We start from the raw sequence: 20,500 nt of genomic DNA, 5'->3' as shown, positions 1-20,500 counted from the left end.
GATAAATCAGTTATAACATACTCTGCTCGAAACAGCAATTTTAAAACTGAATAAGAGTAGAAAAAAGTATAACATGCTATCACTGTCAAATCCTCCTAAAGCTAATACTCGCTGACCAAAACCTGCACTGGACTCACAAAGGTGGGGAAGGGTCCAAGGTGCGGTCTCCTTGCACCCAGGATGCTGGTATGTGTGCTACCCTCTGGCTTCCCCTGAAAGTCTGCCCTTGGCCTGGTCTAGGTAAGCACCTTGCTTAAAATTCTCATATTTCTTAAAAAGTAGTTTTGCCTCATCCAACAGTCCACTCGTGTCTCAGGAGTAGCTGCTAATGACTGTAACATGGTAAAATACGATTCATGTTACTGAGACATGTATGTTTAGGATGATATGAAGAAAGGTATCAAAGGGCTAGCTCTTCTCCCAGTTCATGACATTTCTAAGTCCTTCTTTGTTTTTTTCAGTCATTCCAGAATTTTAATTACTGAGGAATATACTCAGTTCTTGGGTAGTGTACATTGCTCCAGCTACAATCATGCTTTGAACCGAGATGGGGCTCACGTACATCTCTAGCCCATGGAGAGGAAAGCTGGGGTTTAGGCTGGATGGGTGCAGCAGCACACCCCGACAGTCATAAAATCATAGAATCATAGAAAGTTTTGAGTCGGAAGGGACCCCCAGAGGTCATCTAGTCCAACTCCCCCACAGCAAGCAGGAACACCGCTAACTAGATCAGGCTGCTCAGAGCCCTGTCCAACCTGGTCTTGAATGTTTCCAGGATCAGTCCCCTGATCCTCCACAGCAGGATCCAGCTGGTGGAGCACATGGCAGAGCCACTGGCATAGCCATAAATTACCTGCAGCGTGTGTGACTATGATTAGCTGTTTGACTTCTTGTTACACAACACTTACAGTATCTGCAGGCACACAGTAAGCAGTTTGGAATTGCGGATTGCACTCTGATTTATGAGGGATGGTGGAAAGGGATGAAGAGAGACGTAAGTCTTATTACGGCAGTTTGGAAATGGGTAGCAAAACTTCACTCACAAGGAAAGTAGACAGGAATTTAGCTGTCATCCCACAATACATACGTTTGGGGCTTGCCCTTTATTTATTTATTTTAGCTAATTAATGCACTATTTCTCTTACAGTTTCAGCTAGATATTAGAGTATCAATATTGTGGTAAAAGGCTCTCCACATAGCATTAATTTATTATCCAGCCTAAGCAAATCAAATACTGATAAGTGTTAAGTTCAAAACACAATTCAGGTTCATGAGATTTCCAGACCAAACAAGGTTAAACGTGCTTGGAAGAAGTTTAACTACAGGTCTGTGTTTTGGACACTTGTCCCTTCATAACTTCCAAACTGTTGGACAATTGCTCATCATTTCTTTCTCAAATGATGTTTCCAGATCAACAAACTTATCCTTCCCTGGGATCAGTCATTTCCTAAGTATTGCCTTTTAGAATGCAACCCTTTTTCTGTCTGTTTTATGACAACTAGTAACACTCTGCACTCCAGCTCTGTATTAATCTTCTGAGAATGTTATTCATTTAACAGAACTGGCACAGCAGGAGACTTTCCTCTGCTTCTGAGGAGGGCCCCTGGAGACAGCTGACACACCACAGCACAGTGCCAAAATAATAGTGTAGGACATTCAGTCTAAATTAGCATAAAATATTGAGATAACACCATTTCTTTTTCTTCTGATACTGATCAGATTGATATGTTATGTTGAGCAGACTGAGATCAAAGTTTTACGCTCCTGTACCCTTCTAACCATAGCCTCCTAACTGGCTTAGCTTCAGGCCTTAAGCAGAAGTTCCCCATCTTGGCCTTGCTGCATAGTATTATGACTCATACTACATGCAGACACACAAACACTGAGCATTTACTTTATTTGTCACTTTAACAATATTTTAGTACCGATCTCACGGTCTGTTAATCTTAAATTGAACTAGTGAGAATACTACTCTCCTTATAATTTGTGTGCACAGCTTTTCCAATTACAGTATCAGCCAACTCAGAGGGAAAAAAGTTGTTTGGATTAAATTTTGTACCTGCAAACAAACACTGCCAATTTGCTAGCACTAAAGACTTCTTACAGAAAGACGTTTTTAAAAGTTTTTTTTCAAAACATGTTGTTGGTGTTTCAAGACCAAGAGCAGATGAAACAGCTCAGTAGTGAAAAGCTTTTTTAGTAAGACTAACAGAATGAAAGTCTTTAAGCACAGATGGTATCTGTCAAAGAGAAGCTTCAGTTTTCTAGTGTTTTAATAAGCAGATTTGCATGAACACTGGTCCCATATAGCCTGTTTTTCTTGACAGGGTCCTACACTAATTTTAATATCTCATCACACTAGAAAGCAGTGTGAACATCTTCCATAGTTTAGTGCAGTTCCATTATATCCCATTAGCTGTCTTTCATACCAGGTTTATTCAATGCTGCCTCTGAAGTCATGAATTAGTCTTCTTATATTTGAGATTTTAGAGAATCCCCTTAATTCCACTCTCTAGTTAACCTTAAAAAAATCATGCAATTCCTAAACTAGATCAATGGATACTTTCATGACTAAGCCTGAAGCAATCTGAGCCAGACCCCCATCCACTCCAGAGCACAGACATATCACAAGCATAGTGGCACATTCTATCACCAATATTCACACACATGGCAGAGTCTTCCTGCTGTTTTTGAGTCCCCACACATACAAGCCCGAAATCCCTCTTGAAGACAAATCCCCTCAACCATTCCATTAGCAGAACTCAGTTTGCCCTTAAAATTTAATTCATTACTAGAGGTAAAGATTTTGTTATCCACCATTTCTGCAAGATTCTAACAGTTACACTGCTTTCATGTAAAACACGTGGATTTATGTTCAGGTATAGTGGGAATATCACTCAACATGCTAAGCAGGATTAAGACACCTTTTAACCTCCCCAGTGAAGCTCTGCAGAGATGCACTTAAGACCCCCTTATCCAGAACAACAACAAGCTTAACACAGCACATTACTGTAGTTCAGCGCAGTCAAGTAGGTTATGGTCTCAACTGCCATGGCACTTTCTGTATTTTACTTTGTGACTGGTACAGCACACAGGGCTCAAGACATAATCTGATGTGACCCTTTTTACGTATCATTCAAATGTGCCTACAGGTGGCATTCTCGCAGAACAGCAGCCTCTGCAGGCTGGCAGTACACAGTGAAATTCCCCCACCTCCAATTCACTCTTTAAAATCCTAATTCCAGGTGTTGCATCACCCATCGATACTCGACATGATCAACACAGAGCTTTCGCCGATTAACAGTGGCCTTATGTGAAAACTAAAATGCCTTGATGAACTGAAGACTAACACGAACTTCTCAGCCTCTCCCTCCCATATGAGCAGAGGAAAGGAGAATAGATTAGTACCAAGAGATGATACAGCAAACCCAGAAAAAACAGAGGTGTGAATAAACACCAAACAATTACATGTCTTAAAAAAGAACAAAACACCTGAGTGCAGTAAAGACAAAACCAGCCAGAGTTGTTTCCTCAGCACTGGGGCTAAGGATGTCTCCCTTTGCACCCCTTCATGCCTAATAAGGTGCAAAGTTCTGCCTGAAGTTCTTCCCACTGCCATGGAGTCCACCGAGGGGTTAGGGCTCACCAAAGCTGAACTTGGGTCACTTGCTCTTCAAAGAGGGGAACTAACATAATCTCTCTCCTCTGCCCAATGATTCATTTCCATGAAACTTCTAGGAAATCAGTATTTCAAGAAAGTAGACAGAAGCCTGCAAAATGGCCAAAACCTAAAAATTTACTAAGAAAGGACAAAGAAATTCACCTACAGATCACCGTATTTGCACAACCTCGTATTCACAGCATGGTCACGTAAGCCTCTTTTCCCATACAACCAAGTCAAGGAAAGAACCCGAAATACGAACAGTGAAAAACTGGATGAATACACGGATTAACTGCACTTTGAGATATAGGAAAAATAAAAAGCAAACTAAACTAACATGGTCACAGCAGCCACAGTAGATACAAAGGTTTTAATGATGAAATACAAAACACATACAAATTCTGTTTGTCTCTTCTAGTATTATCTCAATTAGCTCTCTAGCCCTCTAATTTGTGGCTGCATTATACTTCAACCTGCTAAAATATTATTTAGATTAAAAAAATGCAGCTTTGCATATTAGTTCATTTTCCACCTGAATAAACAAGTTTTCTTTACAGTCAACTCAAATACAGAAGCACCCTGCTATGTCGCAAAGGATGGAATGAAGTAAGTCTGCAGGCTCTTACTGACTTTGTTAATTTAAAAGAGTCATTACGAATGTAGTCCAAGGCTGGAACAGCAGCAATCAAAAAGTACAACAAAGTGCAGAAGTGTCCTTCATCATTCAGAACCTTTTGTATTTTTGACAAGGGACTTTGTAATTGCTCCAGTGGCAGCACAGCACTAATAGAAAGCAATGCTCTTAAGCTAAAACACTCACCAGAAACTTCCTCTTGTCAAATACCAGTTTACAGAAGTTTTGAGTTCTTTAGATGACAGATACAGGGAAAAAGTCCTACAGAAAAAGCAATACTCCACCGTGTGGCATTGCACGAGAACAGACAGAACCCTTCCACAAGCCTGACTTTTCCAAGCCCTATGTTGATTTGACATATAAAGTGAAAACTCACAGTGGATCAGAGTAGTTTTCTTGGAATCATATTCTGACACATTTAAAAAACCAAATTCAGTCAATTTCACCAGAATATGAATTTGGGAGGAAAAAACCCTTTTGGTTCTTTACCTAACAATGTAATTCAGATACGTGGAATGGAATATTTCTCTATTTCAAACGACTATTGGCACATTTTAACTATGTTATGTCACACTACCCAAAAACTAGAGAAGCATTTTGAAAGCACTGAAAACATGTGGTGGAAAGAAGAGAGAAATGTCTTTAAAGAGCAGTCTTCAAGTTTCCTTCTATTCTTACGAAAGACTAGAAATTTCAAAAATTTCCCTAAACAGAAATTTTAGCCTTTGTACTCTGAGATTATGAAGAACTCCCCAGATTTTTTTCCTTTTTTTTTTTTAAATCCTTGTCTCCTAGTCAGTTCTCCATAAAATTCACTGAATTTTCTTAGACCATTTTCCAGTGCCTTGCTGCATTGCAGCCTGAAAGTGTTTAAGACTGCAACCTACCTCAAGCCCAGTGAGACCTCTCAGAGCAAGACATTGCAGAGACACTCAGTTTACTTTTTCCACTCTACATCCACATCTACTATTTGGCTAAAAAATAGCAGTCTTTTTATTCTTCTTTCATGAAACAGAGCTCCTATTGTTCTTATTGATATTTGAATCCAATCCAGTTTGTCAACATATTTCAACTATTTTTTCTTTCAAGTGTAATTCAGAAATTTGAATGCCTGTCTCACAAATACAGTAATTATTCTTCTATTTCTAAGACTTATTTGTAAAATGAGAAAACAGCCTTTGGGGAATTTGTTTTGCCTGAGAAAAGACATTTGCTGCACTTAATAGGAAGATTTGAAGTTATTTGCGACAGCTTGTCTTCACATTCATCAGCATAACATTTCACAACCGCAGATTTACAGCATAAATACAAATCAGCAATGAATAAGATGATGTTGGGTTCTATTTTGGGATCATTTCTGACAATGTTTTTTGCAAAAAAGGCATTAAAGGGAGATGGAAATAACCACAATATAAATTAAAATAGAACTACTCTATAAGCATCTGCATTTTTTAGTAAATACTTTATAAGGACTATCCAGGTTGTTGGGTTTTTGGGCTTGCGGTTTTTTTTCAGCAGGGAGACAAATAGCTGCCCTTCTAGGCAAGCACTTCAAAAAACTGGTCATCTTTGGGTCCATGGAGAGCTGACCAAATCTCTAGAGAAAAACAAAGCTTCAAGCATGAATGCAATAAACTGGCACTATCCTGACAGAGGGTCAGATGACACTGGTTTGTTATTTGAAACAAAAAAGGAGCTGATGCAAAAACTTAATAGTGCTCCTAGACTATATCTTATTTCTCCTGGTGTTGATATTAATGATTATTGATGCAACATAAATTTGCCTGTAAGTCCAGCTTTCAGATGTTGGTTTAACTGATCCATACAGAATTTTTAATTTATCCACACACTAACACTTTTATTGTGAGAAAATAAAAGCTTAGACTGTGTCTTCTCACACAGCTACAAACAATCCTAAACGGTTGACTTTATCAAGATCAACTGTAGCCCAGTCCAACTATCCTTTAAAACAAGATGACTCTGGCTTCAGCCAGCTTATGAATGAGCACGAGTTATTCCACACTAGTTTTGACAAAATGCTTTCAATGAAAACTGGGACTGTACTTGCACAGCCTGCATTCCACTAAATGCTGCGCTCCCACGTCTTCAGCGGAAGTTGTGCGTGCTGTGCATGTACGTATCGCAATGAGGTCATGTCCACTGATCATGCCTTTGAAGACAGAACTGCAGTATTATTTCTGAATGCCATCTTAATTGCAACTCAAGTCAAGGTGTTTGACAAAGATCTGCTTCTTTCGGGGTCCAAAATTCTGGCAGATCAACCATGCCTAATGTGAGCTTCTAAACAACACAGTGACTGACAGACTGGCTCTTACCAGAGCTTCTGAAGCACACGGTTCTCCTCAATCAATTTGTGCAGCACAATGAAATCCTGCTCTTGAATGAGGCCTCATGTTTCAGGTGTAATAAGAATATTCCTAGAGAAGACCCCATACACCAAAGGCACCAGGGAAAGAAAGCATAAATAAGGAGCACAGGGGACAAGGAGCAGTAAGTCAGACATATCTTGGTACCTGCACTCTTAGTAAAGGATCACATAGCTTCAGATACCAAAGGTTCAACCTTCTAGTCACACAAAATACACTCAAATAATCCATAGAAGAGGAAGGTACTGATAATGACTCTTGTACCGAAATTCTTTCCTCTGTTCATAAGGTTTCTTTGCTATGTGATAAGAACTGCTACAGTTCACTCACCTTCTGTACAGAAAGTTCATTTTAGCTGTTTCTGTAGACAGATTTCTCAAAGAGGTCTTTGTCAAGTTGAACTGCCTCTGGCTGAAACAGAAATGTTCCAGCAGCAGTAATACACCACAGACGTATCAGTCGGGGAGATGGCAGGAGATCATCTATGTATTCAATGTCTTGGAGCAGGGGCCCTTTAAAAGGTCTTGCGGATAATTAAAGTGGGAAAACTAAAGCTCATTTCCTTCTTGCCCATCTTTACTTAGGGCAGTTGGCTCCAGGGTAACTTGAAGCCATTGCCAGGCTGCAGTTGCTCCTAATTGCTTAACATCAGGTCAATTGAGTGGCTTGCTACAAGACTTGCAGCTGAATTTAACTCAGCTCTCAGTTACGCACAAAGGCCTGATAATGGACACAAAAATCATGACCTGTGTCTGTAAAAAACTTGTTTAACGACAATGTTGGACAAGCAAAAAGCTTAACTTTCAGAATCTTCTTTTTGTTCACATGAATCCAGAAGACAAAGTATCTTCTCCCTACAAACAGACTAATCCTGGTGGATACTGAAGTCCTTCAAGCTTTATTGAAACTACAGAATTTCTGAAAGTCAAATAGCAGAATAGAATCAACATTATGGTAAGAAAAATATATCCCTTATTAGAATGGAACTACTTCAGTCCTTTCATAACCAACTTTAATAACCCTGAAAGCATCAGATCACATAACCTCTTCATAGGTATATGGAAAAAACCACAACTCCCACAGTCTGGGTATGTAACTACCCCCTTGCTGTTTACAGCAAAGGTCTGCACTGTCTGAGGGCTATCAAAGCTTGGGATGCTTCCAAAGACAAACTGTTTATTCAGAGGCAGATTTGATCAAGGCTCATGTTTTCCAAAAGGCAGCTAACTTACTTAGGCCATTTTAAAAATCCTTTCCCCAGAGCTCATCCACTGCCCTGTCTGGGCTGCATATTTGGAGCAGCAGCAAACTGCCAGATCAAAAGCAAAGAATTTGTTTCTGAGAGAAGCAAGGAAAAGACAAAGAGCAAAAGTTAACGCTGCAGATCACTGCAAGCTTCAGGGAGTACAAAACAACTGTTTTAAAGAGAGATAAAAATACTTTCTTCTAAGAGCCCTTGCCCTTCTGCCAAAGGCATGCAATACACTGAGAAACATGTTTGCAGAATCAAAATATTTATACTACAAAGAAGCAGTCCCTGCTTTAGGAACTTATTATAGCTGGTTAAGTTGGAACTACATTTTTCACAATACAGACAAAGGATTATTAATCACAGACAGAAGTGAATATTTGCTTTGTTGCCAAAAACGTAAAATGTAAAAAAAAAATAGCATATATTTTGTTAAAACACACAAAAATAATAGCATATATTTTCTCTATATCACCTGATAGCCACCTTGGTGCAACTATCAATACAGTTATAGGACAAAATACACTAGCTTCTAACCTTCTGTTAGCTATGTGACAGAAGTGTGTTGTACTAGAATGCACTCTGAAAAAAGGTACAGAAGGTCATGCAAACGAAGTCACCTGGCCTCACTGGAAGCTTTACAAATGTTTGTCCTCGATACTCAAAAATCTCAGCTCATCTCAAAATTCAGTACAACTCTTCATTTGTAGTCCAGGGGAACACAGAAAGCAAAACATTTATAATGATCAAACTTCAGAGAAACTTTTATGGAAAGTGTCAAGTTCAGCTATTTTCCTTTGTTAATTTCAAGCATTGGAAAATCTTACTTTTTTAAGGGGAAAAAAACAAAGAGAAGTGATTTAAAGTCATGAACACAGTAACAATTCACTTCTGAAAATCCAAGTTTTCTTGCCATATTTAGCTAATGCCGAAACAGTGTCTACAGCAACATCAACAGTGCAGCTGTGAGGCTGCCAATACTGCCTCCAACTGTGAAAAGCACTTTTTTTTTTTAAGTCTTTTCTTCACTTTTCTCCTTCCAAAGACACAAAAAAGCAAAAAACAGTCAACTGCTTTGTACAATTGATTGGCAAAGGAATCTACAATTTTGTTTTGTAGCACAGTTGCCATCTGCACATTATCCTAGAAAGAACTGAATGTAACATGTTATAGTATCTGCAACACTAGAGCAACAACTTGTTCAGCAATCATGAATTGCCAGCTCCTGCATTTAATTTATTTTTAATTGCTCTCTTCTGCTGTAAGCCAAGAAAGAAAACCAAAAAACGATACAAAAGGGTGCCAGTTACACTTGTATGCCAAAAAATAAATTGGATTTAAGACCCAAAACTGAGACAGATTACTTTAGGCTTTCAGAAAAGTTGCCTAATACCCTCAAGAAAGCCAGTCTGCAATAGTTTGTTAAATTACAGTAGGCAGTTCTCTTTCAGTAAGAGAATGGTAAAGCAGCGAAAGTGGAAAAAGAGCATTCAAAGTGCTGAAAGCATTTACACAGTCTATGTTACTTGATTCATCAATTTCAACTTCAGCAACCCCCTGAACGTCTCCCTTCACTCCACGCTGACGAAAAGCTGGAACAGAGCATGATGAACTCCTGGTGCTACAAGCTGGTTCTACGAACTGGCAGGGCTTGGCTCATGCTGCAGTCACCAGCAGTGGGTCTGCTGGAGATGTGTTTCCCCTCCCTAAAAGGGAAAGTGAGCTTTAACAGTTAAGGAGTAACAGATGAAGTCATACAACTCTCAGTCTTTGGTTCATCTACAGTAGAAACTGCCTCCATCCTTGTCTTCCTGTAGGCATCAACAACAAAAGATCTGCACTTGCCATCCTCCTCTCCAATACATCCTCCATACCTACCCATCTAACTTTGTCCCTCTACCTCAATCCATTAAAAAAAAAAAAAAAAAAAAAAAAAAGAGGACCTCATAGATCATTTCTGACTGTAAATTATGGCCCAAACTTCAACCTGTCCTGTGTAGTTAAATTTTAAGCACGTTAGGGTAGGACTTTTTGTGTTACTCTCTGCAACACTTAACACACCAGAATACTGCCCTGAGTTGACCTTGTAGCATGCTGTAACAGACCCACTACAAACACACTACCTGCCTTTTCAGGTTTTGTCATACTACAGGAAGAATGGACAGTCAAGACAGCATCCATGAAATTGCATGTACTTCTAGTAACAGCGTTGTCACATGTAGGAACACAACAGGGACAATTTATGTTCATCTCAGGACTGTCCTACTCATCAGAAACTGTTTTCTAGATCAAGTACACTGGATAGCAAGCAAAAGAGGATATACTGAAGTTTCTGCTGCCCTTAAGCAGCTACTTAAGCTCAATTCATAGGTCTTCAAAAGCTCTTAATTTGATTCTTTGTGGTGTTACAGTCACTTCAAAATGCCTACGAGGTATTGCCATGACACGAAGCCTGGAAGACAAAAACTTAGATTTGTCTTGGTAATTTTGGAGCTTTAAAGATATGCAAAAGACATTAACACAGCACAAAGTGAGCTCTAAAACAAGTATTAGCACACTTTACATTTAGAACATGTTCAATGTAAATGTGTGTTTTTAAGTACTGTATATAAAACTAGTGAAGTGAGCTAACGGTATCAGTATAATAACTAGAGCAACATGTTTTGTCTGAGAACACCTAGAGAACAAATACATGAACAGCTAGTTTCCATATACACTTACAAGGCTTCAGAAGAGCTGGTGATGTCTTCTCATAACAGATACATCAATATCAAAGTAATCATTGCCTCCTACCTTGGTTAAAGAATCAGCCGAACCATGCCACACTACAGCTCTCCCCAGAACTCGTCACAATAAAAAAAGAGCTGCAACCAAAAGTACCTGTATTCAAAAAAGTATAATACATATACAGCAGGAAAATTAGTTCCTAATAAAGGTACACTTGTTAACATTTGACTGTTGTTTTTCCACTGCGTAACTTCCCAGTAACATTAATTCCAAAGCTTAGAAAATACTGACAGAAAGTAGCTGCCATTCTGTAGATCAGTGCTTGAAAGTTACAGCTAGCACAGAAAACTGGAGCTGCACTTTAACTTCAGTTTTCTCTTAAAAAAAAAAGTTAATGAGCTTGATGCATAAAACTGAACCTTCTCAAGGTATGCCCCATTACCAACAGCTTTACCAGTCTCTATCTCAATGGTATTCTAACCAGTAAGTGGCACTGTATTACACTAGACTATGTTAATCTTCTCCTATCTTCCCCGTTTGCTCTGCATCAACTGATCATACTATTTTTCCCAGAGTACCGCCAAAGGTGTTTTAAAAGATCCACGACACTCAGGAGTTTGCTTGACCTGTAAGTCAGGCTGCAGAGTTCCATTCACAGGCATTCACGGCCCCTTACTACAACAAATAAAATCTCAGCCCGTGGGAATTCAGGTGTATCTCCCAGAACCCCAAAGGTAAACCTAACCTACTCGTATGAAACCAAGACACTGTGCAGCAAAGACGGAACTAGAGTAGCAAAGATCACAACTACCTACTGGTTAATGCGTGGAACTAGGAAGCAGAGACAGAGGTGATGTATGGGTTCTGTTCCTGTAATAATGTTCCACTGTTCTTCTGTTTTATTTTCTCACAAATAAAGCAAGCGGATATTGCCTCTAACCCGTTTCTTCTATCAATTCTTTGAAAGCTCCTGCTTTAAAGCTGTTGGTGCACATATGCACACAAACCTCATCCCACCTAGCAGAGCAGATTGTTCAGTAAAGAAATATACATATACATTTCCAAAATATTATTTTATTGGAAGCTTATCAAAAATGTCTGAAATATTTTTCAGGAAAGGCACTTCAGACTTTAGTCCCTTTTCTTTTTAGCTTTGGGTTCTTGTGACAGCTGAGATAATTCACTTTCTTCAACTTCTTCACAATGCTTTCTTTTCTTTTTCTTTGACTTTTTACGGTCACTTTGGTAACCACTGGAGTCACTGGTAGGCAATACATGTTCCTGTTCTTTTTGCTTATGCTTCTTCTTTTTCTTCTTCTTGCTTTTATCATCACATAATCCATGCACAGCATTAACACTTTGTGCTTCTGCATCTTCCCTCCCAGCGTTACCTGTCTCACCTAGAGGCTCCTCTGTGACAGTATCTCCCCCAGAGTCATTCAAGCCATTTTCCTGGTGGTCAAGCTTTTGAATTTCACCTCCATTTGCACTGTCAGTGACAGTCTCAGATTGTTTGGGCTGCATGCTGTAAAGAAATACATAAAATAAGCTGAAGTAGAGACATCTAAGTGCACCTCACACAGTGAAATGTCAAAATTTGCTAAAACACAGTGCTTAAACTAACTAGGTAAGAGATAAGCATTTGCTAAAAACAACAACAAATGGAAAGCACGATACTCTGTCTACAGAAAATCATAAAGCCAGTTTAATACTTTCAGCTTAATTTCTCTCACATGACTAGGTTCCTTATTACAACAGAATCAATATTGTCTTTCAAATCTTAGCCTAAATTTCTTCTCTAAAATGCTGTACAGACCACTTCAGTATTTCCTCTTTTCTTGTACTCCTTCATCCACTAATTCATAATCATAGACTGCGTAGTAAACCTTTTAAGTTATTCACAACCATTCACAGCCATCAACTTGTTCAATCACACGTGAGACACGTTGCTGTTTTTACCAAGCAATTGTCTTGCTCAAGTCTATACAGTTAAAACAAAGGTGATGTCAGAGGAGTCAAAAAGAAGATGAAAAACCCCAAACAAAATCCAAAAACCCAGCAAGTACCTTGCCACTGAGAGCACTGCAGAAATTGTCTAGGAAGACAAATATGGAAAGCAGCAGTTAAAAACCATGCAGGGGTAGATGTCCCCAGAGGCACATTGTAAATTCACTGAAACAATCCAGAGTATTCTTCCAGATTACAAAAAAAAACCCCAAACAAACAAAAACAAACAAAAAACCACACCAGAGACCTCCAAAAAGTTATGACTTTGTCAGTAGTAGTCATACTGTACATGTAATTAAAAACATAACCGCACTGGTAGAAAAAAATTGCTCAGCAAACGACCGTTTAAAAAAAACACCTGAATGAACTCTTTTAAAGATAGCACTATTAAGATTTTTAGCAAGCTGCTCTAAAAATTTACAAAGGCATAAATGAAAGGAGGAAGGTGGTACATTTTCTCGTATTACCTTTGAGATCTAGTATATTCTTATGTTTCAGCAAGCATTTAAGTCATCCACGTGTAACTATTTGTGGTTATGTAACGTGTGTGTGTGTGTGTGTGTGTGTGTGTGTGTGTAAATACCAGTGTAAACATTGTGTTCAGGAACTGGAGTGTTTTCACTTGAAAAGCCTGTGCACATTCATAAACACAGCTACTCTAGACATTTGGGGTGCTATTTTCAACATGCACTACTTATGCAATCAACAGCTCATAGGTCAGCACATTCAGGTTTTTAAAGCTCAAAATAAGCTACTTTTATTTTTCCAGAGAAAATTTCCACGTGAGTCCCTAACACTAGAAATTATAGTTTAAGATAACTAACACAAGTTATCTACAGACACGTATTTGTGTAAAAACAAGAAAGGGTAAAGAGTAAGATGTTAATTGAAATCATTTAGCTTGTTACAAGCCCATTAAAACAGTTCAAAATATTCTCTAGTACAGCACAATACCTTCTTTTAGTGAGTCCTCCTCTAATGAAGAACAACCCAGCTGCATCAGAATCCAAGTGCAATACTTGAAATTTCAGTTCATCCCCTATTTTTAACCCCAGCTCTTGCCACTGTGCAATCGACATTTGTTCAGGCTTAGGGATAGAAGCATTGAAGCATCCATGTATCAGGCAGCCGATATGACTAGGGGCCACTTTATTAATTACACCCTAAAAAGGAAAAAGAATGTCATATGAAGCTACAGTAAAGATCACTCCTTTAAACGCACACATGATATTAATTTAGCTTCCTGTATGGACACTTTCTGACAAGACTTGATATGCACAAGTTCTGCAGTCAGTTCATCTAGCAAATAAGCTAACTCTTCTTGCCTAAAATCAAAGCTATTACTATATACTTTTCACACAACTCCTCCCAAAATAGAAGTCAATCTGCATCTGCAAGAGAAAGTAAAAACACGGGATTTAGCCACAGTGACTTTCCTCACACTACAGCCACCAACTTTGCTTTAAAGCTAAAAAAGCATCTTAAGTCTGAGCTACTTGCCTAATAGCCTTCATACTGGCACAGCCCTACTTAGCAGCTGAAGCTACAGAACACACATAAAAATCTTGCAAGTACTCCATTCAGTAGCTTTCTGACACATTTGCATGTCAAACGTTATTCACCTTTATTTTTCCCAAGGATCAATGAAAGACACTGAAGGTTTTTCCATTCTCTTCTTACTATTCATTTCTGGGTCACACTTAGAAAGACACAAGCTACGCTGCAAAAGGTACGGCACAACAACGAATGCAAGCCCACTCTCCACTTATTTTTCCCACAAATACTGACACAAGGGTGTTCACAAGCTCAAAGCCGCTCTGTGAGCCACGCATGTCCTGTCACCGAAAGGCAGGCTTCGACTTGATGTACAGCTCTTGTATTTGAAGGAAATGAACTCATGAGAACATCCTGAATGTTCCTGTCACTATTAAATAAGAACAAATGCACCTGTTTGGGCATTACCTGTTCGTCAGGAAGAGGCATCGGTATAGACATATAAACTATATACAAGTTTATTATACAGTATTTAATAATATGTGATCCTTACGATACAACATTTTAATAATGTATAAATATCATACATAAATTTAACAGAGACAGTACAGATGAAAATATAAACTACTACTACGACAAACCGCTAATGAACTACTCTAAGCTACTCATCCACTAATCAACTCCTAATACAACCTAAGAGGTAACTCCACCCCAGCCCCAGGCCTCCGCCGATGACGGGCACCGGCCGAGCTTTGACTGCCTGACAACTCCGGCGCCCGGCCAGACGCCGACGCGCTGACATACCACCAGTTTCTTCCCCTTCCTGGGGCTGAAGATGACGAAGTCTGCCTCGATGTTGAGGTGGATGAACCCTTGGTCGTCGTAAATGTCCCCGAGCTCACCCACCACTCTGATGTTGTCGTAGGCCACCGGCACACCCTGAAAGCTGGAAGGAGAAAGGGGGTGGGGAACGGGGGACGAGCGCACCGTTACGGGTCAGGCCGCAGACAGCCACCGCGGGGGCCGGAGTCGCTCCCCCGGCCGCGGCAGGGCCCCCGAGCGGGCCAAACACCCCCCATCCCCGCCCCGCACCTTTCCGAGTAGCGCAGTAGCTCGGCGTCGAGCTGGGCGCGGATGCCGGTGCGCTTGCGGCCCAGGTAGCGCGGCGGCAGCGCGAGGTGCCTGCGGTGCGGCGCCACCACCAGGCACGAGTACCGCCGCCCCACCAGGCCGCGGGCCGCGGCGAAGGACGGGATGGCGGCGGCGGGCAGCGGGCCGGCGGCCGGCGGCGCCGGCCGCTCCCCGGCCACGGCCATACCGCGCGCGGGCAGAGGCGGCGCACGCCACGGCGCGCCGCGATGACGTCACGCACCATCCGGTAGAGCGGGGCGCGGAACAGCGGGCGCCGGGCCGCGGGGAGTGACGCGCTTCCGAGGGCGGGCGGAGGGCGCGGCGGCCCGGTGGGGCCGGGCCCCGGGGCGGCGGCTCGGAGGGGCCGCGTCGGTTGTTTCGGCTGAGGCGGTGTGGGGTCCGGCCCGGCGGGGCCTGCCGAGCGGCGACTGCGCCACTCCCCTCCGGTCCGGTCCCTGCTGCAGCCCCGGGCGGCAGGGGCGGCCTGCGCTGGCACCTCGGGGCGGCCGTTTGGCTCCGTGTTTTCGCTTTTCAGCTGATTTTGCGTGGCGTTGACCCCCCTCCCGCACCCAGTTGCCCCCTGAGCCGAAGTCCAACGCCTGGTAGTTCAGGCGAGGCGCTGTGTTGCTGTGCTTAGTGGTGAGTTTAAATAGGAGATGCGGTGGTTTAGACGAAAGACGCTGTTACGATGTCGACGGCGTTCTTCGTGGATGGCGCTGTTCGGAATAGAGAACTAGTTCTCCGTTGCTATGGGTCTAATTTGTGCATCTAATGAGGAATTTTGTAATACTCAATTAAGACATTATAAGGTAGGAGAAGAAGAAAGATAAAATGATGACATTTACAAAAAGGGGTGCCGGTGCCCTGTCTTGCTGCCCCCCTGTAACCCGTGGAACTCGTGGCTGGTTGGTGAAGACTTTGTCCAGAAAAGTTAACACTTCATACGAACACAAAGTTGGATGGTATTGCCTTGAGATTTACTTTTAAACTGATGCAACTGAACTGGTGCAAAGCCTTAAAAAATGTATTCTTTCTTTGATTTAAATCTAATTTATATCAGTTTGTTTTAGTCAATGTACGCTTTCAGATACTTTAGTCAATGTACGCTTTCAAACTGATTGAATCCACATGGGGACTTAGAAAAATAAATATTTGATACATCAATTGCATTAAAGGTGTTAAAATTCCTTTTACGCTGTGGGGGCCTCAGAAACACTGTGGCTCTATGAAAACAAGCCTTACATCAGATGTCAGGAGTCCTTGAACTCCCAATAAAATGTTAAGTGATGCAAAAGCTTTTGAAACTGTTAAAATACTATGTCACCAGAAGGTTTTCTTCGACTGAACGTACGGAGAGGACATTGTTCATTTTCACGGGTAAAACAAATGGTATAATTTGCAGTACTTTACTGCAAGTAAAGTTGGATTAGCGTGAAAGAACTGATGTAAAAATGGCTTTCAGATGTCAGACTGACTTAAAAAATTGAAAATGTCTTGAACTACTGTAACCTGTATTCTCCTGTGGCTTTAATCCTCCAGGATATTTAATGCCTGTTGAAATTAATTGTATGTTACATGCTCTCAGCTTTCTGGAAGAAATACTTATTTTTTATTTAATCTGTTCAGATCATATTTAATCCTTGCAATGTGCTTTCAATCTCAAGTAAAGAGCTTATACAATAACTGCATCCACTTCTATTCCTAAATGAAATATACCTTTTATAACTCTTATTTATGAGTGGATTTGGTTTGCAGTGAGAACATATAACGCACTGAGGGCTACACTCAACTTAAAAACCCAACTCTGCTCTTTAAATAAAAACTCCGAATTGGATGGAAAGGCAGCATGAACAAAAATATGGACTTAACGCCTTTCTCCTTGCAGGCAGGTTGGACAAGATGGTGCCAGAAGGGCTCCCGCCCTCTGCTCCTGCGGCAATCCGAGGTTGTCCCCGCGGACTCCTGTCCCCAGGAAACTCCCTGCTCGTGCGTGCCATGCCCCACAGCATGCAGCACGCGCACTTTCCAGCAGTCTCACTCTGACAGGCTGCAAAACTGTTTGTTCTTTGCATCAGGCACCCTAAACTGAAAACCTACAGCAAAATAATGACATCTTAAAGCCTACAGTTATGTGGGGGGCTACAGAGGGCTGGGCTAAAACCGAAACTGGACAAGGCCGGGAGTCTTGAGGGAGCGCTGTTTTAGCAGCTACACTACCCCTTGGCCTGGAAGCCAAGGGCTGCTCCCCAAGGCAGGTGGTGCTGGTGGTCGTGTGGAGGTGTTTTAGTTGAGAACAGGTCTGCACTTTCTAATTGAATGTCCATTTATCCCTGCTACTGTGCTTTGGTTTTCCTTGCAAAGTGCTCTTGGGACTTCCAGATTTCCTTTCAGGCTAAAGTAATCTGGAGAATGAACTTTATATCCTAATGGTCATTAAGTCTATGGGGTCAGGCCAGAGCTAATTCAAAACAGCCTTCTTGAAACTTTTAGTGTAGATACCTGGTCCCAGCACATTCTCTGCAAATCCACGCCTGTCAGGGCACACTGCTTGCTGATGCAGCATAGCCTATCTGAACCAAAAGCAGCATTGTCTTGCAGTCCCCTAGAGACTTCAGACCCATCACATGGCTTGGGCTTTTGTCACCTGATTGAGAAAGATGTCCTGACCAAAGAGAGAAATCTCAAGCCAACTGCCACCTCCTCCAGTCACAGTTCTGTTCTGAAAACCGCCTGGACAGTAACACTTACATCCTGATATCCTCATATTCATTTCTTGTCTTCTTTTTCTTCCGTAGTTGTATATCTTCTTTTCACTTCTTGATGTTAGCTTTCAGTTTAAAAATGGTCTGTCTTAGCTGACCTTTTAGCTGCACCGCAGCGAGCCTGTGTCCAAAAAGGCAGCTAAAATCATTGTCTAAAACAGCATAGTGTTGGTGTGTTCGCCAAGTCTCGCAGTGGCTGATAAAACTGTTCTGAGCCTGTTTGTCTCTAGTGGCCAGGTTGCCGGTAACAATCGGGATGAAAACCAAAAGCTGCGTTTTCAGTCACTGCTGTGCTTTTCCTTTCTGTTTTATTGGTGTTTGTCTTGTTCTCTCTGTATGGAAAGAAGGCCAGACTCCAGTAAGGAGATTCATTAACAGCCACATATCCAGCACCTCTCAGCTGGTCTTTTATTCCAATACAGTCATTGCCATCTTCAGTCCAGGTTTCTGAATTGACATCAGATGTTGGGTAGAAGCCTCGTCCAACTGCCCATTCATGCTCTTTTGTGGCAGCTGCAGCCCATCCATTCAAAGGACGGCCTCCATCCAGCATTAAAATCCTGGCAGTCTTAGCTGCAATGGAATATACTGTGTCTTGTGCAGAGTGGAAGAGTGCCTGTGGCACTGTGCTGGAGTAGAAGATACACTCCATCTTAGGGCCACGCGCTCAAAGAACTCACATTTTGAAATTGAATTCGTCCCAGGTTCCTCATCACACAACTCGTGCTCTATAAAAAAGAGAAATGAAGAAATGCCTCACGGTTACAAAGGGTGAATGTGGTAGAAAACTCATGCACAGAATTTTTTTTCAAATATTTTAACTGATTTCACATCTTTCATGTGATATCATAAAAACCTACAGTATTTTTAATGACAGTTGTTGCTGTGGTACTTTGAAGAAACAGTACTCAAATTCTCAGTTTTGTTTGAATTTCTATGGTAATAGGTTTGCTTCAATATCTTTGACCCTCATCCCAAACAGAGACTAATCCTAGCATGTGTGGTCAGTGAGAATTAGGTACCTAAATGTCATTGAGGGTCTCAACTTGTGGACCTAAATGTGGAATTCCGTTAGAGTAGTTTTGTGGGAGATTTTCTGAGAGCCACCATTCTGTTACATACAAAATCGATCGTTGTAAGCGATTAGCTGAAGTTACTATAGTTAAAGTGGTAGAAACTAATTTCACTGGAAATGTGAGAGGAATTAAGTTATTACTCTTGGGCAAAAATCTAATTTGAGCAAATACAGGATGATAAGATGAATACTGTCATTGGCCAGAGAAGGTAGATACTCCTGTCAGTCTATCAGGCATCTCTGTATCACTGGGTTTGTACATAACCCAAATGTACCAAGTGCTGAAAATCCACCAGATGGCACACTAAAGCCTTGCTACTCGAAAATGCCGTCATCCAGGAGAAGGATAGTAACTGCATGGCAGGCTGAGAATGTCTGTGTTACAATACGCACACTGGGCTTTGTTCTGTCAGTGATTACTAGATCAATCTTTAATAGCTAGGAAATGACTTAGACAAACATTAAGGGAAAGAAATGGGATAAGACAGCGATTAATTTTTTTTTAGCTAATAATTTGTCTTGATTTGTAGTGGCATTTATGATGTCTAGGATGGACATCTCCTAGCAGCTGGGGACTGGCTAGATTTGCCTTTGGCCCTTGGTTCTCCAAGTAGGTTGTTGCCTGCCAGGAAGTGGCTGATGCGGCTGGCGATCAGTATTGCCTGCACTGTGAATCACTCTTCCGGAGGTAAAACATCTCATCTATAAATATATGACTGAAAGAACTGCCTCCAAGTAGCTCCCTGGCCTTACACATGTCGCAATGAGAGAACCTGCCGTAGGATGGCTGCTGCTGGCTGTGGTGCCCCTCTGCAGCTTTGCTGGTGTTTGAAGGCAGAGTTTCAATGGTAGACCTGTGGAGATTTGGCTGTTGGTCTGATGGCAAGTCTCTCCTCCACGTTTCCAGCCAGTGAGTGAAGTGTGTTTGGATACTGGCTGAAAGTACAGCAAATAATGTGAGAACATGACTTTTCCTGTGTATACAAAAGGTGGTGTTGCCACAGAAACAAGGGAGGGAAGGAGCCTATGCCAATGTAAAGAATAGTGCAGCACTGTAAATTCTTCTGACGGGTTGTGCTGACAAATAAGATGGATGCACAGGTTGTAAGTCTGGTAAATTAGGTGTCCCTTAACAATCTGGGTGTGTTATTTTGCAGTTCATACTCTCAGAAACTTCAAGCAACCCTTTAATCCAGCTTTTTAAAAAAAGGAATTAAGGATCCACTGGGGACTGCCTCCAGAAAGCGGCCTCCAGCTGCTATTAATTTTAGGATTTGAAAATGTCTTTTTACCATCCTGTTTTATGGTTCCTTTACTTCTTCAAGATACTACTAAAGACAAAATAATCTTCTGGTTCCACTAGTTGTCTGTCT

At 41.3% G+C, this 20,500-nt stretch overlaps 1 protein-coding gene across 1 annotated transcript; it reads right to left on the bottom strand.

Annotated features, from left to right (window-relative positions):
* Nucleotides 1–11,712: 11,712 nt before the first annotated feature.
* Nucleotides 11,713–15,475, bottom strand: POLR1F (RNA polymerase I subunit F). The gene is made up of 4 exons (XM_075419190.1): nt 15,252–15,475; nt 14,964–15,105; nt 13,620–13,828; nt 11,713–12,183 (listed from the first exon to the last, which is right to left on the bottom strand). The coding sequence occupies exons 1-4, from the start codon at nt 15,473–15,475 to the stop codon at nt 11,790–11,792; spliced, it is 969 nt and encodes a 322-aa protein (XP_075275305.1). The 3' UTR covers nt 11,713–11,789.
* Nucleotides 15,476–20,500: the final 5,025 nt, after the last annotated feature.

Source organism: Opisthocomus hoazin, chromosome 4 (assembly GCF_030867145.1).
Source record: "Opisthocomus hoazin isolate bOpiHoa1 chromosome 4, bOpiHoa1.hap1, whole genome shotgun sequence".
Taxonomy (NCBI): Eukaryota; Metazoa; Chordata; class Aves; order Opisthocomiformes; family Opisthocomidae; genus Opisthocomus; species Opisthocomus hoazin.
The sequence above is the reverse complement of the archived record's forward strand: the minus strand, read 5'-3'. Positions and strand labels throughout refer to the sequence as shown.